This window comes from Nannobrachium achirus (assembly GCF_963921795.1).
Source record: "Nannobrachium achirus genome assembly, chromosome: 10".
In the NCBI taxonomy this organism is placed as follows: domain Eukaryota; kingdom Metazoa; phylum Chordata; class Actinopteri; order Myctophiformes; family Myctophidae; genus Nannobrachium; species Nannobrachium achirus.
In genome coordinates this window covers 23675943-23692480 of record NC_137819.1, presented here as the reverse complement: position 1 = coordinate 23692480, position 16538 = coordinate 23675943, and the positions used below count along the sequence as shown (strand labels likewise).

General features: G+C 40.2%; 1 protein-coding gene across 1 annotated transcript; it reads left to right on the top strand.

The window, feature by feature from the left end:
* Positions 1 to 857: 857 nt before the first annotated feature.
* On the top strand, positions 858 to 1975 carry LOC308292914 (chemerin-like receptor 1; the record flags this gene model as incomplete). Its single annotated transcript, XM_080735338.1, has 2 exons — positions 858 to 1727; positions 1952 to 1975. The coding sequence occupies 2 exons, from the start codon at positions 858 to 860 to the stop codon at positions 1973 to 1975; spliced, it is 894 nt and encodes a 297-aa protein (XP_080591464.1).
* Between the last annotated feature and the right edge of the window lie 14563 nt (positions 1976 to 16538).

The following is a 16538-nucleotide window of genomic DNA, read 5'->3' as shown; positions in this document are numbered from 1 at the left end:
TTGCAAAAGGAAACAAATGGGAAATGATCCTTGCAATTTGGAGAAGTAGAATATATAGTCTAGAGTCTCTATATAAGTGTCATCATCTTCATTAACTACTGCATACCCAGAGCTGTTCTGAAGAGGTGGTGTTGGTGTCCTCTTTCACTCCTATACCCTTGATTGCACTTTAAAGGTAAATATTTCCATTTTATTATGTGTTTGTTTTTGTTTTGTTTCACTTTTTACACTTAAAAGAATCACATCCTTACAGTACAGTTTTCTTTGTCTCTTTATTTGAAACAAAAACAATATTTGGTCAACTTTTTCTTGAAAAACTGATGCTAAAATAAAAATAATGTTTCGAAAATATTTTATTTAAAAAAAATAAGCTTCTTAGCTTCATATTATGTTTCTTTTCAAAAATGACCACAAAAAGCATAAAATAATGATAAAATAATCATTTTGGCCATTATTCAGGCTGACTTTGTTTACATCCCTCTTCTATTCTTTTATAAGGATTCCATATAAAAGAATAGAAGAGGGATGTAAACAAAGTCAGCCTGACAACGGCCAAAATGAAAAAGTTGAATAGCTCCTTTAAAAGAAGGATGAATATTTTTGTCTAATTTTCAACGCATATAGGTGGCAATTAGACAAATTTTTAGTCAAATACTCAATACATGATAGAAATAATAAATAAGAAGTCCCCTAAATCTACAGTGATAAATTAGATAGGGTAAAAGCTGCAGCCCAAAATGTGCGTCTGATATGAATACATGCTTGTTGTGTGACACAAATGCACTTTTCTTGAACATATTGCATTTCCTTTTCTACAGCAGTGCAGCATTACATCAGCGTCATCACCGTTACCTACCATGACATCGGTGCCATCGCTGATGACTCTGTTACCTGTTGACATGGATTATACCCCGGATGTCGGTGATTACGTGGATTATGATAATTTAAATGACACATTTGTCATTAAAAACACAAATACACCAACAACATGCGCAGCAGGGTGTGTCACCCTGGTTGTGATAAATGTGATCATCTTCCTGCTGGGGATTGTGGGTAATGGCGTGGTCATCTGGGTCGTTGCCTACAAGATGAAGAAGAAGACGGTCAACACGACGTGGTACCTCAGCCTGGCCCTCTCCGACTTCATCTTCTGCGTAACTATCCCTTTCAACATCACAATTTGGGCGTCAGGAGGATCTTGGCCTTTTGGACTTTTCATGTGCAAGTTCACCTCCTTTGTTTTGTTCCTAAACATGTTCAGCAGCATCTTTCTAATGGTGATTATCAGTGTTGACCGTTGTGTGACTGTTGTGTGTGCAGTGTGGGCCCAAAACAATCGTACACAGAGAAAGGCTGCCGTTGCAGTTGTTGTTGCATGGCTCTTTTCTATGCTGCTGAGCATTCCTTCCTTGGTGGTTCGTGATGTCACAGATAATCAGTGCCACAACAAATTTGAATTGCTAGGCCCACCCGAAAGTGAACCGGGGTACTTGTTAAATGTCTTTCGGTTTGTTCTAGGCTTTGTATTTCCACTGATAATCATCACTGTGTGCTATACTGTTATCATCGTAAGGATACAGAAGAAATTTGCCATGTTCGCATCCACAAAGCCCTTGAAAGTCATGACTGCCCTGATAGTCACATTTGTCATCTTTTGGCTTCCATACCACGTCATCATTTTACAAGGGACTGAAAATCAGACTGTAGCAGCTCTAATCACGACTGTGGTAAGCGCGAGTAGTTGCATGAACCCGTTCCTCTATGCATTCATGGGCAGAGATGTCAAGCAGAATTTGTCAATTTCTTTTGTTTCAAAAATCCAAAATACTTTCATGGAAGAGAGGTCCAGCGGAACAGTCACGTCTCAAGCTTAAAGGACGGTCCACACCAATGCAAATCATTGCATCATCCAACTACAACTACCTGCAACAACTTGGCTGTTGTGTTGCAGTTACGGTACTTCAACAGTTACTGAGCTTTAGAGAAGTATGTACCAAATCTAAAATCTCTTATCATGAAAAATGTCCCAATTCAGATTTGTTTTTCTAAATTTGTTTGATTTACAAGCTCACAATGCATCACAGCACAAGTTGCGCAACATATTTTGACCTTGTAGATCGGCTATTTTCAAATGTGAGGTAGGATAAAATAGGGCTTAATTGGTTAACTTTTTTTTAATGATCTACAGAATAACTTGCATGTGACATGTCATTTTCAACAAAACCTTTTTTTCACCTTATAATGGCCATTGGCATTGACAATGCATTGGGTGCTTAAATGTTAAATATTTAAAAAACTACAAACTAAAGTAAATTTATAAATGAAGAAAGAATCTCAAGCATGCACGCAAGCACAGAATGTTTAAAGTATGAAGGTTGTATTTTAAAGTATGAAGATAATGCATTGGAAAGTTCAATATTTGGCAATTAGTCCATGGGCCAGACGAGTTGTCGGTATCAAAAAGGTGGCAAAGGTTACCATGCATTTTTGAAAAGCTCTATATCTGTAGATTATATTTTGGTATGATAACCCTTTCTTAGACACAGCTAAATTGGTGTTATCAGCCGCTAGAGTTGGTGTCCCATTAACTTTACATTACAGGGAAAAAAAGCTAAGAATTAATCTGCTTTAAGTAGCATATGAGGGGTCAAACTAGGGGGTTTTCATGATGCTGAATCCATTGCAAGCATCTGTTTTGCACAAAAAACATTCCTTGGGCTAAAAACTGTCCCACAAGACTATGGTTTAGTGATGAAAAGTGATGAGTCATCACTTTTCACACTTTTGTGGGGGCTGTTTTAGCCCCAGGAATGTTTTTCGTGCAAAACAGATGCTTGCAATGGATTCAGCATCATGAAAACCCCCTAGTTTGACCCCTCATATGCTACTTAAAGCAGATTAATTCTTAGCTTTTTTTCCCTGTAATGTAAAGTTAATGGGACACCAACTCCAGCGGCTGATAACACGAATTTAGCTGTGTCTAAGAAAGGGTTATCATACCAAAATATAATCTACAGATATAGAGCTTTTCAAAAATGCATGGTAACCTTTGCCACCTTTTTGATACCGACAACTCGTCTGGCCCATGGACTAAATAGGCAATTAGCACCGGATGTGTCACACAGAGGGTGACGCACAGACGCACAGAACATTGTCAGCGGTACTGGGCAATGTCAGTTTGGAAATTTTTTTCTTTTTAATATATTCTTATTTTTTTATTATTCTTATTTTTATTGTGTGTGTTCATATAATACTGTTAAGAGGCGGATAGGATATTATAAGCATTCCTCCTGCTCCTTTTCAAACACATTTATGATTTATTGTTCTATATGATAGTTAGACTCGATTCATGAATGTCAATCATGCAATCATGGGATTAAAAATGATTATATGTTCATATGTATCCATACACAGACACCATTTGTCCATGGCAAAGATTATCTTTTTACACACCATTATAGTGTTGTTATTTTGATCATAAGGACCCAATTACTGAGTGTCAAGTATCCAGGTTTTCTTCAGAATCTGTATGCCACTTATATTTACTAGTAGTTCTATAGTGGTTCTCAAATGTTTGATGTGTTTTATTTGCTGTTTTATCTAACTCTCAGAGAGTCTACAAATGGAACCAAATGGACTCATATAGCCTCAGAGTTGCATACTTGTTATGGTCATTCAAAGCTATCTCTTTCTGGTAACATTATTGTACCCATATTTTCTATATCCATGGCAAAATTCCACCACAAGCCCCCTGGTCAGGCTAGTTTAAAATCCTAACTCAACCACTGTCAGATACATAGAGACATATTTGTGTGTCTATAATACAGTATATATTTCTATATACTATATACTATACAACTCTGTAAGTCTGTGAAACTTAAGATGCTAGGAATAAACAACAATGCCTTATATAGTAATAACAATAATGAGTAACCTGAATGATTAATGATTATGAAAGCACAACATTGTTCATTGTTTACACGCGCGCGCTCGGCCACCAGTCGCACCTGCCCCTGCCTTCAAGTATCTTTACTGCAGAGTGCAGAACGGGGCGGGGACGGCTGTGGGAGGAGACGTCTGTCCGTCCCCTGCCCAACATGCTTACCCTTAGGTTACCATACCCTTTTCAAACTCACCCTTGGCGAGGTTTAAGGTTAAGGAGGCTGCTGAAAATGAGAGACCCATGTGTTTAGACAGAGTCAGACCATGTCACAAAGCTGGATATTTCAGAGACCTGTGGTGTTACAGTTTTTTTCGATTGCTAAAACACATTTTTCAAAAATGTGGCACAATTTTCACAACCTTTACTTCTGTCCCCAATCGCTTGACTCAATTTGTTACTACTTTAGATTTCCTTATCATATTAGACATATTGACTTTCCTTCTTTACACTCTGATGTAAATTTCACATCACCTTGTTGTCAAAACACAAGACACACTTTTCAGGTTTGCACACACTTCTCACATAAAATCTCAAAGCATCAATCCACAACACACAAATATTCAAATCTCTAAACTTTCGGGTCAGGCGAGCAATTCAGAGCCAGGTCCCACTGCTTCAGGCCATGGAGGAGGCTTGTGGAGATGTGGGCTTTGAGGCCTGTCAGGGCTTCATGCGGCACTCTAGGCCAGGGGTTTTCAAAGTGGGTGATGGGGCACCCTGGGGTGCCACGACGGCAGTCCAGGGGTGCCGCGAGATCATTTGATAATATTTGGAATTTATTTGGACACTTGAAAAAATATTATTTAGTATAATTCTAAACTTGAAGTACAAAGTTATTTTCAGTCAGTTCTAACCAAAATGGCTATTATCTCAACGTTTTCCTCGCAACATACTGTAATCACTAAAATATTGTCACTCTCGGGCAGAAAACTTGTATCTCCAAGTTTCAAATGTGTACGTCTTTTGGTAAAGCAAAGCCCTGCTACATCATACAAGACTGTCGCACAAAACTATTGAAAACAGCCGATCTACAAGCACACAACGTGTGTTTGGAGTGTTTGGGGGTAAACGTTTGGACCTACAGTCAATAAAATGTTTTGTCTGCATATTTGTGTGCTGTTTTATGTTTGTCTATGAGATTAGTGGGCATACACTGGGTCATTTTACAAAAAGGGAATTGGTTCATTTACCAGAGTAATTGACATTCATTCAGTGTGTTTCATTTCGACAATTGTGTTTTCAATTTTGCTCTTCAGTGTTCTGTTCATGCTTGGTAGTGTTCAGCCAAAAGCTAGTTGTGTTTATTCAATGAATGCATGTGTGTGTCATGTGAAAATATGGCTGTGTTTACCAAATGAAAACACGAGTTCCATTTTGTGAACATGTTAAGAGATTTGATGGCAAAGAGTTGTTTTGCAAAGGGATGCCAGGGTTTAGCAATTTGTGTTTGATGTTTGGAGTTTTGTGTGTGCAGTTTTGAAACAAACGTACAGTTTTGAAAAATGTGTTTTAGCAATCGAAAAAAACTGTAATGGAACTTGCCAATACCCTTTTAATAAATCCAACTTTGTGACAAATTTGGCAGACCCCACTCTGTCTATGCAGTCCTCCATCCTAGGAATTGTAAACGAGTTACAGTAGGTTTGGTTACAGAATTAACCTTTCGATATAGTCTGTACAAAAGTATTGTCAGGTTTAGGGACTAACAAACAAGGAGAGCTCCATGCACTCTTGTCCGTGGAAAACCAATTATAATGTTGTTATTTTGTTCATAAGACCCAATTACTGAATGTCAAGTCTGCATGTTTTCTTCAGATTAACCTATTTAGGCCTACTATTTAGGCCTCCCTGAAAAATCACTTACAGGCAGCAGCCATTTGCAACTGGTAAAAACAAACATAGCCCAGCCCTCCCCTCCCCTGACCCTTCTTTGTATTTACCTGTATGTTTTTTTATTGTTTCCCCCTTTTTTACTGACTATATCTACTGCATAGTACTGTGTTCTATCCGTCTGTCATTCAATGTTATATGAGATACTTCAATGGTTTCCTATGGAAATAAGCTTAGCATTTTCTAGGATCTCCTTTTAGTAGACCTTGTACCAGTGAACTGTACCTTTTCATATGCAAACTTCTAATAAAGTCTTCAATTAATCAATCAATCAATCAATCAATCAATCAAACTACCATTTGTACACACTGCTAAGTTTATCTCTTTATGTTTCAGTAAGTATGTTTCTAGTAACATTATTGTCCTTTCATTTTCTATGTCCATGGTAAAAATTGAATTTCGACACAGATATCACCCACAAGCCAGCATGGCGATCTCATAGATATAGATATATCTACGTGCACTATAATAGTCATTATCTATTTCTGTATTATAATTTATATACTACAACTCTGTAAATCTTGATAAGATAGGAATAAACACTGTTTGTTACCTGTCAGCAGGGCAGGAATTTCAGGGAGGCCATGAAGGCCATGGCCGTCGTTGCCCCTCAGTTTGGCCTTGTGCCCCTCAAACCAATGGCATGACTTGAGGCCACGGTGGCCTTACTCCAACTACACTATCCCTATAAACTTCTTTGCCTTTATTTATATTTTGGAAAACATTTTAAAATACTTCAAATAGCCGATCTACATCGGCAGGGGTCAGGGGTCATCAACATGTAGGGGTCAGGGGTCATCAACATGTAGGGGTCAGGGGTCAACAACATGTAGGGGTCAGGGGTCATCAACATGTAGGGGTCAGGGGTCAACAACATGTAGGGGTCAGGGGTCATCAACATGTAGGGGTCAGGGGTCATCAACATGTAGGGGTCAGGGGTCAACAACATGTCTGTACACGGACAAATGTGTCTGTGGCAAGACTTGTCCCTGTCCGTGGCACATTTAGTATTTTGGTTATCATGTGTACATAATCTATCCTAAATATTCAATAACAATAATAATAATAAAGAATTTGTTTTAATTATGTTGGATGATGATAAGTGTCAGGATGATTAATATGTTGTGTTGGCTACATGATTGCATCAGGTGAGGATGCAATGCAAGACAAGACAAGACAGAGAGAGAAGTAATGTTTGCTAGGGTTAGGTAGGTATACCTTACATCACACCACTTACGCACTGTCTTTTTCATCATCATATAATACCCTGGCAGCATATCAATTTTACTGGACTGTTACCTGTTTATTAAGCTACTACTATCTTTCAACCACAACTAATGAGACAAGACATCAGTAGAATGAGTTTGGCAAAAGACAAAAGAATAAAACAATATTTGTTGATGGGTCAATGAATTGCAAAAACTATGCCGTGATAGGCCTAGTGAAGAAAGGGAACTTGGAAAGACTCTTTCTGAGAAACCACAAATCACTTGACTGCTAGAAGGAAGTGAAACCTTATGTATTTGTGTACCATGCATGGAACTGTATTTGTCTCATCAGCAAGATGGTGAAGAAAGAGAACTTGCGGACAAACCACACATCATTTGACGAGACATTTCCAGCAGACAGAGAACTGAGAAAAAGAAATAAACAAAGGAACTGACATTTCAAACATTTAGCCAAATATGATACAGTATATATGTTCTTTTGTAAAATTATTGGACAGTTATTTTGTATGTCCGTGACAAAAATAAAATATTTATCAAAATGTCCATCACAAGCTGACATGGTGATGACCCCTGTACATCGGCATGTTGTGAGATCAGCTATTTGAAATATTCAAAAATGTTTTTCAAAATAGTGAAAAAAGGAAAGAAGGGTTTTGTGGAAAGGCTGGTCGACGGTTCGAGGCTCCACAAAGCAGACAGGTCCATTTGTACATTTTGTTGGTATTTTATTTACCTCCCCAAAGACAGACAGTGAAAGCCGGCGACAGTTCAAACAAAAATAAAGACTGGCCAAAAGTAGACGATCCAAAATTAGGGAACAGAACTAATTAACACTTGAAACTAAACTTAAGAAAAACAACAAAACAGGAACTTGAGATACTGCACTCAGGCTATGCCTCCATGAGGCCCCTAGCAGCTCTCCCCTGATGCTGTCTCTTACAAGCCTCAAGACATACTGAACTTTCCTCACCTGCAGCATGCCTGCTCTTAAACAGGTGGGGCAAACCAAGCACCCAAGTAATAATTGAATCAATTAGCTCAAACAAGGCAAACCACGGCCCATGAGTTGATTTACAATTACCTGTGCTTCTTTAACTCATTTTCAATAAATATACTTCCATTAACATTTCAGGCGCCAAACATAAACAATAAATGAACACAAAATAACCAGAACAGACACCCCTCCTCCTCTACAGTGCTTGGCCCATTCCAATCAACAGGATTACCAGCACTGCAGAGGAGAGACAGGTGACCAACACATAACTTCAGTGACAATGAACCCACATATACATATTTAAACTCATTCAGTTAAATTACTTAAAATTGTCCTTTGTACAAATATATGCAACACCATTGAACAGTCACTTCCAATCCAGCTGGTTGTCAATTGATCAGGTTGACTCAGCTATGAGGTATGTGTGCACGGTCCTTGATTGTGTGTGTATGCATGTACAGGTATAGGGCACGGCTGCAGGTTTAGTCATATTGAACTAAACTAAACTGATATATACATTTTTTTAAGACCTCATCTTTAAACCAATGCAGTAAGTTTAACCCTTAAATTCAATTCAATTCATTATTTCAATGGACTAAACTTTGTTTTATTTGATGGCCTTCCTGCCCTGGCATTTGGCCTTTGTGCCATCAAAAAATGGACAACACCAAAGGCCAAGTGGCCTTGCCCATAAAAAGACGAAAGTCTAGGCCTGCCTGTCAGTGTCAACTGTTTCATAGCGTACTTTAGTTTGTAGGGATTAAATGATGTGTCCCATGTAGCCAGATGATTTAACATCATGAATAACACACTTTATTTATGAGTTTGTCAATTTATTCAAAGGAAATATATCAAATATGTTGAATAGAGACAAATCCATTGCTGTGACTGTCAATTGATTCCTCATCACTTTCCTGAAAATACAGAGAGAGAGAGAGAGAGAGAGAGAGAGAGAGAGAGAGAGATTATTTCATCGATACAGTTAGTTATTTATCATTATCAAAAGAGGTTCTGAAGAACAAAAGAGCAAAAGAACCACTTTTAGTGCATACTGTTAATAATAGTAATAACATAATTAGTAACATGAATGATTAATTATCATGAAAACGCAACATTCTCTCTCTCTCTCTCTCTCTCTCTCTCTCTCTCTCTCTCTCTCTCTGTCTCACCACTCACTCACACCTTTGTTGTTGTTGCCAGTGCTGCGAGTGCCACCAGTGCTGCCAGTGCTGCCAGCGCCCCTAGTGCCGCCACTGCCGCCAGTGCCACCTGAGCCACCAGTGCTGCAAGTGCCACCTGAGCCACCAGTGCCTGTCCACAAGCAGAGAGAAAAGTGAATCGCATCAGCTCATTTGTGCAAGCTTTTAAATTTCACAAAATTAAGGTATTATCTGATTTATTCAGGACTACTGATAATGGATGAATTGTAATCAAATCTGCGTAAAGAACCATTCACACTTCTTGCAATTTGAAAGTGTGGTTGCAGTCCAACCCGGATAGCATCACTATATGTTGCCAATAGCAACCACACTGCAAATATAGTTTTAAAATCGTCAAGTGGTTGGCAGTGTTCACACCAACTATAAAAAAGCAGGGGAAAAAGAAGAAAATACAATGGTGAAATATATAGTTATCTTTATAGTTATTGTGCCCAGTGGGAATGACGCTTAACTGAACCAATGGGCAATATTAAGATGCTGCTCTTGAGCCATAAGTTAATGTCATCATAACAAATGCAATGTCTGATTGTTTACAGAAAGGACCTTTTTTGTTATATGTTGCTGTTATTATAGTTTATGTAAGCTAAACGTTTTAAATAAATGCCTAAATGTTGGAGGAAATTAATAACGTTCTCATCCTTGTTACTTTGACAGTTAATGGTACCGGTATGTCACTTGGTCATTTTCCATTGCTTTTTATGTATATGTATTACACAGTGAATATTGACCTGAAGCTTGTGTGCGTGCATGCGTGTGTGTGTGTGTAGACAGACACAACAGACAGACAGACTCGCCTCCAATATAAATATTAGAACTCACCGCCCCTCACATTGCTAGCATTACCGCCCACATTAACGTTTCCAGAACCAGTGAAGGTGTTACCTTGGTTAATGTTACCTTTCACCGGCAGAGAGAAAAGAGAATCACACATTTTGTATTAGAAACAACTGTGTTAGAGAAACAAAATTACAGTATTCATTGATTGATTCACTTTTTAAAACAATTCCCTCATTACATTAACCTTTGTTAAGATCATATAGTGAACTACATTGTTGTCTTCAAGACATTATCACCCCCAAGGTGTCACGCACACATGCATACAATTTGGTTCTTCATGGTTCTTTGGGGTGATTGAGGTGTATATATCACTAATACTGTACAATTAACCCTTTTCCTTTCAAATGTGAGTATGCAGAGTCTAATCTATACCCACATTCTTTTTTTTTTTTTCTAAATTTTTATCCCACGATTTTTGTAACCCAGTGCCAATTGCCTAAGCTGTAATCCTGGGCTCTGCTCTCCCTCTGCCAACCTGGGGAGGGCCCCGAACTGAGCTCATGCTTCCTTCAGTGCATGAGGAGTGAGCAGGCCGCTTCTTATCACCTGACAGGGGGGAGCTTCCCCGGTTGGACGTAGCGCGTGGAAGGAACACGTTATTCCAACCAGTTCCATTCCCCTCCATCAGGCGCCCCGGCTAGCCAGGGGGAGGCATTATAGAGACCAGGATTACTGCACGTTTTTGTGAGGGTATCAGCCCTAGGAGACACGGGGACAACATGCAAACTCCACACAGAAAGGCCCTTTTGCCAACCCCACCTAGGGTGTGGGCGCTGATGACGCGGAGGAGAGAACACGCCCCCAGCACCCACAGCGTCCCCCGGCAGGAATCGAACCCAGGACCTTCTAGCTGTGAGGCGACAGCACTACTGACTGCGCCACCGTGCCCCCTCATATACCCACATTCTGTTATAATTCCAAGTAGCAGTTGGTAGGTTGAATATTGTTCTTGGAAAGCCTGGTCCACATAAATCAAAAACACAGTACTGTATACTTCAAAAATCAGGACCTCCTTCTGGTGTACACAAAACAACACCAGGTGTATATGGGATGCTATAAAGACATCAAAAGTATAATTAAGCCATTCTGGTAAAGCTCATGTTTGCGCACTGTTGCACTTGGTGGTATACATTTTTGTACTGCAAAAATACTGCAGACACTATCACACACGCACACTGTACAAGGCTGCCTACATTGTAGATTGATGGAACTCACCTTGTTGAGACATGTCTCCTGCAGAATGACAAACAGGAAGAGAGAAGAGATAATCACATTTAAATGTGTAAATAATGTTAATCACATGGCATTGGCACTCAGTGGCGCAGTGGTAACATATCTGCCCACCAAGGTGGTGGGTTTGAATCCACCGTGGTGTGTCCATTAATGTCAATCGTCCCCTCTCACTTACCTGCAGTTTGGGTGTTTGTCCTGAGATGTGAAGTCAAAGTTCTAGAGTTCAGGTTGTGAGATGCAAAGTGTACAGCTGCTCTGCTTTTATAGTTATCTATGATAGGCGTGTAGGTGAGTGAGAAAAAAGTGTGTTGGGAGAACGGTTCCATATTGCTCCACCTACTAGTGGTTGGATTTCAGTTTGAAGTCGGTCGGACAGACGGTTCTTGATGTGAACTACTTGCAGAAAGAGATGTGCGCATTTACAGTATAGTAAGATGTAGCCTGTTTCATAATAAATAAATAAAAACTAAATAAAATCAGTGTGTCAATATTCTGACATCATCATCACATTGTGTGTGTGTGTGTGTGTGTGTGTGTGTGTGTGTGTGTGTGTGTGTGTGTGTGTGTGTGTGTGTGTGTGTGTGCGTGTGCGTGCGTGCGTGCGTGCGTGTGTGTGGCCTCCCAAGGTATAACATGTGGGGTCCAAAAGGAGTTGTGGTGGTGACATGTGGGGTCAGTGGGTGACATGTGGGGTCCACAGTCCGGACCCCACAACTTTTGGGGTTAGTTTACAGGTACGGGTTAGGGTTAGAGTTAGGGTTAGAGTTAGGGTTAGGGGTTAGGTTTAGGGTAAGGCCACAGGACTTGCATAAAAATGAATGGAAGTCTATGTGTCCCCACAAGTTCAATCCACACTATTAATTAAAATAATAATTGACAAAATAAGTAAATAGTTTAACCATTAAAATAAAGACAGGATAAATTAGGAAGTGTCATGCACATCAAATTATCATATGCAAACATGATGGTTTTGTTAAAATACTGATGAAAGCTCCAGTAGAGCTTTCATCAGAAAGTGTCTTTCCATCCTTTCTTCACCATCGCTGTGCAGTTGTCGCTAACGTACAGTTCAGGTTCACACGGTCGATATTTTTCATTTCCTAATCAAATGACTTGAGGTTTGCCCGAACGTGTCTTTCCATCTGTCATTTCTTCATCATGGCTATGCAGACGTTGCTGATGAGACAAATAAAATACCGTTCAGGTATTATGGCTGATATTTCAGTTCATTGTTACTAGCCTACTGATACAAGCATCCAGTTGTACGGTACATTTCAGTAATCAGTTCCTAGACCAATGGTTAGAGGTTTCCATCCTTTCTTCACCATCGCTGAGCAGTTGTTGCTGACGAGACAAATAAAATACTGAGGACAGCACTTTATAGTGTACGGTTCACAAGGTCAAATGGTTCACACGGTTGAAATATCGGTTTCTAGTCAAATGATTTGAGGTTTACCCGAAAGTGTCTGATCCATGTTCCCTTTACTCACCACTGCTGCTGTTGTTACTAATGAGACAAATACACCTCCAATTCAATTCAACTGGTGTGTCCAGGATCATTCCTTTAATTCAATTTTTGTTGGGGTTCACATAACTGACGCAGTCTCAGGCCGAGGGGCCTGTTGTGTACGGGTGTACTGTATTTGATTGAATGATTGATTGATCGATAGATTGATAGATTCGGCTTATGCTCTGGTCTTTGATGCTCTGGTGATGTTTACCACAGCAAGTACGGCAATGCATGAGGCAGTACTGTATGTGGACAACTGTTTTTCTTTGCGCTCAGTAGAGACGGACCTGTTGAGCTGGTGGCTCACCTCAGTTATTCTCTGAACCTAACATTGACGAATAGAGCTGACATTTTCTCTGCCTCCTGCCTTCTTGCCGTTCCTGCAAACTGTTAATAATATTTTCAATAAATCCATCAAAACCCTTTAGGCTACACACTCCTGTTGAAAATATAGCATGCTGTCGAGGAACACATTTTACATTTGGCTAATCTCATTTTAGACTGGCAACCGCTCTAACATGGACGCATGCCACCCACTAACCAATAAGAAATGCCCTTAATGGAACCTATCATCGCTGTCACAGCCCTTTTGGCCTGTGTGTGTCTTTGAATGTTCCCATGTCTGTCTGTCTGTCTGTCTGTCTGTCTGTCTGTCTGTATGTATGTCCGTCCGTCCGTCCGTCCGTCCGTCCGTCCGTATGTCTGTCTGTCTGTCTGTCTGTCTGTCTGTCTGTCTGTCTGTCTGTCTGTCTGTCTGTCTGTCTGTCTGTCTGTCTGTCCGTCCGTCCGTATGTCTGTCTGTCTGTCTGTCCATCTGTATGTCTGTCTATCTGTCTGTCTGCATCTGTGTGGGTACTCCCACAGGTCCTGAAGGCTGGGCATTGGGGCTCCAATCAGTTTCGGATTGGGAGCACCTGGCCAATGTTCCCATGCCCTCCCTTTTAAATGAGTCCAGTTCAAGTCATTTAGTTTGTCTTTATTTGCATCATTCATTCAACATCACATACCACACATCCATACCTTGCTGACACTACTGATTCCACTGATTAACACACTCCATTCCATTCCTTGGTATGTTTGAGTTAATTTGTGTTGTAAATGAACCTACCGGTATTGTTTTATACACTCTCAAACCAGCAGTGCGTCTTCCTCCTTTTCGGCATGGCTCTACAGGCCTGTGTCTGTGTGTCTGTGTGTCTGTGTGTGTGTGTGTGTGTGTGTGTGTGTGTGTGTGTGTGTGTGTGTGTGTGTGTGTGTGTGTGTGGAATAGACAGTTTACCACAGAATGTACAGTAATATGTGAGAATTGAGGAAGTAACAAACATACTTTTCTTCTTAAAGGACCAGGTCACCTCTGGGACAACCAGATCTTATTGCGACCGTCAGGTCGCACTTACTATCAAAACCTCCACAAAGTGTAAGTCCGTCTGTCTGTCACACCTCACACGTCACGCTCTTGCCCTGCTCATATCTCCGCAACCGTTGCCCCGATCCATGCCAAATTTTGCACACACGCTCCTTGCCTGGCAAACTACAACCTCCAAGGACCCCCGGAGCTCCAGGGACCCCCAGTTCCCTGGGGGACCCCCAGATGTAAAAAATGACCAAATGTGCAAAAATGACCAAATGACCACCCCAACGGGGCTGCTCACGGGGAATTCCCGGGGACCACCGACTCCTGGTGCTCCAGAACGGATGCAAAAGTGGTGGCGCCCCCAGTGGAGGACCCCCTCCACTGCAGCTCACATAAAATGCCGTAACTCGGGCTAGGAGCGTCCGGGAGAGCCGGGGCCGGTACCTATTCGTCCGCCAAGGCAACGCGGAGACCCCACCCCTCATTTCTCACATGGCCCTCTTCTAGCGCCACCTTCAGGCCGAACACATTTTTGGCCACTGCTCCTACAGTTTTGGCCCTAAAATCACGCAAATTGCTACACAGTATGTCTACACTCATCCCATCAACACGAATCTGTCCCATATAGCGCCACCTTCAGGCCGATTTTTAAAAACACATTTTTGGACACTGCTCCTACAGATTTTGCCCTAAAATCACGAAATCACTACACAGTATGTCTACACTCATGTCATCAACATGGATCAGGAAGATTTTGGAAAAACAATTTTTTTGCCCTATTTGTGGAGATAAGTGACCTACGGTCGCTTATCTCCCGATTAGGGAGTCTTACTGGTATTTCAGCATGCTACAACTGGTCATATGATGCATTTTGCATCATATGACCAGTTGTAGCATACTGAAATCGGCTGAAATACTAAAATATCTAAAAACACAGATTGAACACAAAAAATAACTCAGGATTGTGTTGATCGTGTCCCACACAACAATAAAATAAGATCTGGTTGTCCCAGAGGTGACCTGGTCCTTTAATGCATTATTAAGCTCATTCCACTGACCATGTCTTGGTCACTGAATTTGCATATCTGGCAGAAATTGTTTGTGATCTGAACAGAATTAGGAAGTTTCACTTCCTCAAATACAATTTGACACTTGCTTCGGCCACCACCCCTGTGTGTGTGTGTGTGTGTGTGTGTGTGTGTGTGTGTGTGTGTGTGTGTGTGTGTGTGTGTGTGTGTGTGTGTGTGTGTGTGTGTGTAATAGACAGTTTACCACAGAATGTACAGTAATATGTGAGAATTGAGGAAGTAACAAACATACTTTTATTCTTAAGAAGTACATGTGGTCAGCTGACACAGTTAAAACCGTAACCAATGGCAACAGGCATTTAGCAAAATATGTATGCTCCGGTTTACAAGGTAGGGCCTGGGGAACTCTAGGGGTCCTTGAGGTGGTTCCAGGGGGTCCCCAGTTAATAAAGAAAATCAACAAAACATCATATTGTTGAGAGTGGCAGGAATGTTGAGACATACAACTTCTCTCTTTGACCTCACCAACTGGTGTTTTTTTATTTCCACAAAAGACAAAAGACGAAAACTAAGGAGATTTTCTCTATAATTTTAGTTTATTTTAGTTAGTTTTGTAAACACACAATACCGTTTCAGTTAGTTTTCGTTTTTTTAAAAAGCTTAGTTTGTATTTTTATTTCAGTTAACTGAAATGTTTTTCCATTCTAGTTTTCGTTTTTTAGTTAGTTTTCGTTTACTATAATAACCTTGAGATCGAAACATCTTTTTTAATTTAAAAAAACGAAGTATATCGAAATGAAAACTGCTAAAATCGAATCGTATTGTTTGACTTTGTATAGCATCAAATAGGCAGTTCAAATACATTGATTGTATCGATACTACCTACTTAATAATAATTACTTTACCTTTCCATATAGCTACACTGGTCTATCGATAAATGTGTGTAATCACTGTGTTCATGTCAAGGTGTGGGTTTGTCCATTATGTGTTCAAATACAATGTCCATGTATTTGCCAGATAATCACTGTGTTTACTTATTTATGTCCATAATAATAACATGTTTCCCTTAAAAACCTGCAATATGCACACTTTTCACACAGATTTAATTTCTTTGCTAAATAGTTACTGCCGTATATTGATTTTAAATCGGTCAATCGTATCGTATCGCCATGAATGAACCAATATCGTCCATGTATTGTATCGTCAACCATGCATGTATCGTGATGTGTGTCGAATCGCTATTACAATGTATCGTTACACCCCTGATAAATAACATGTCTGTCTGTGGCCCTAAGGCAGG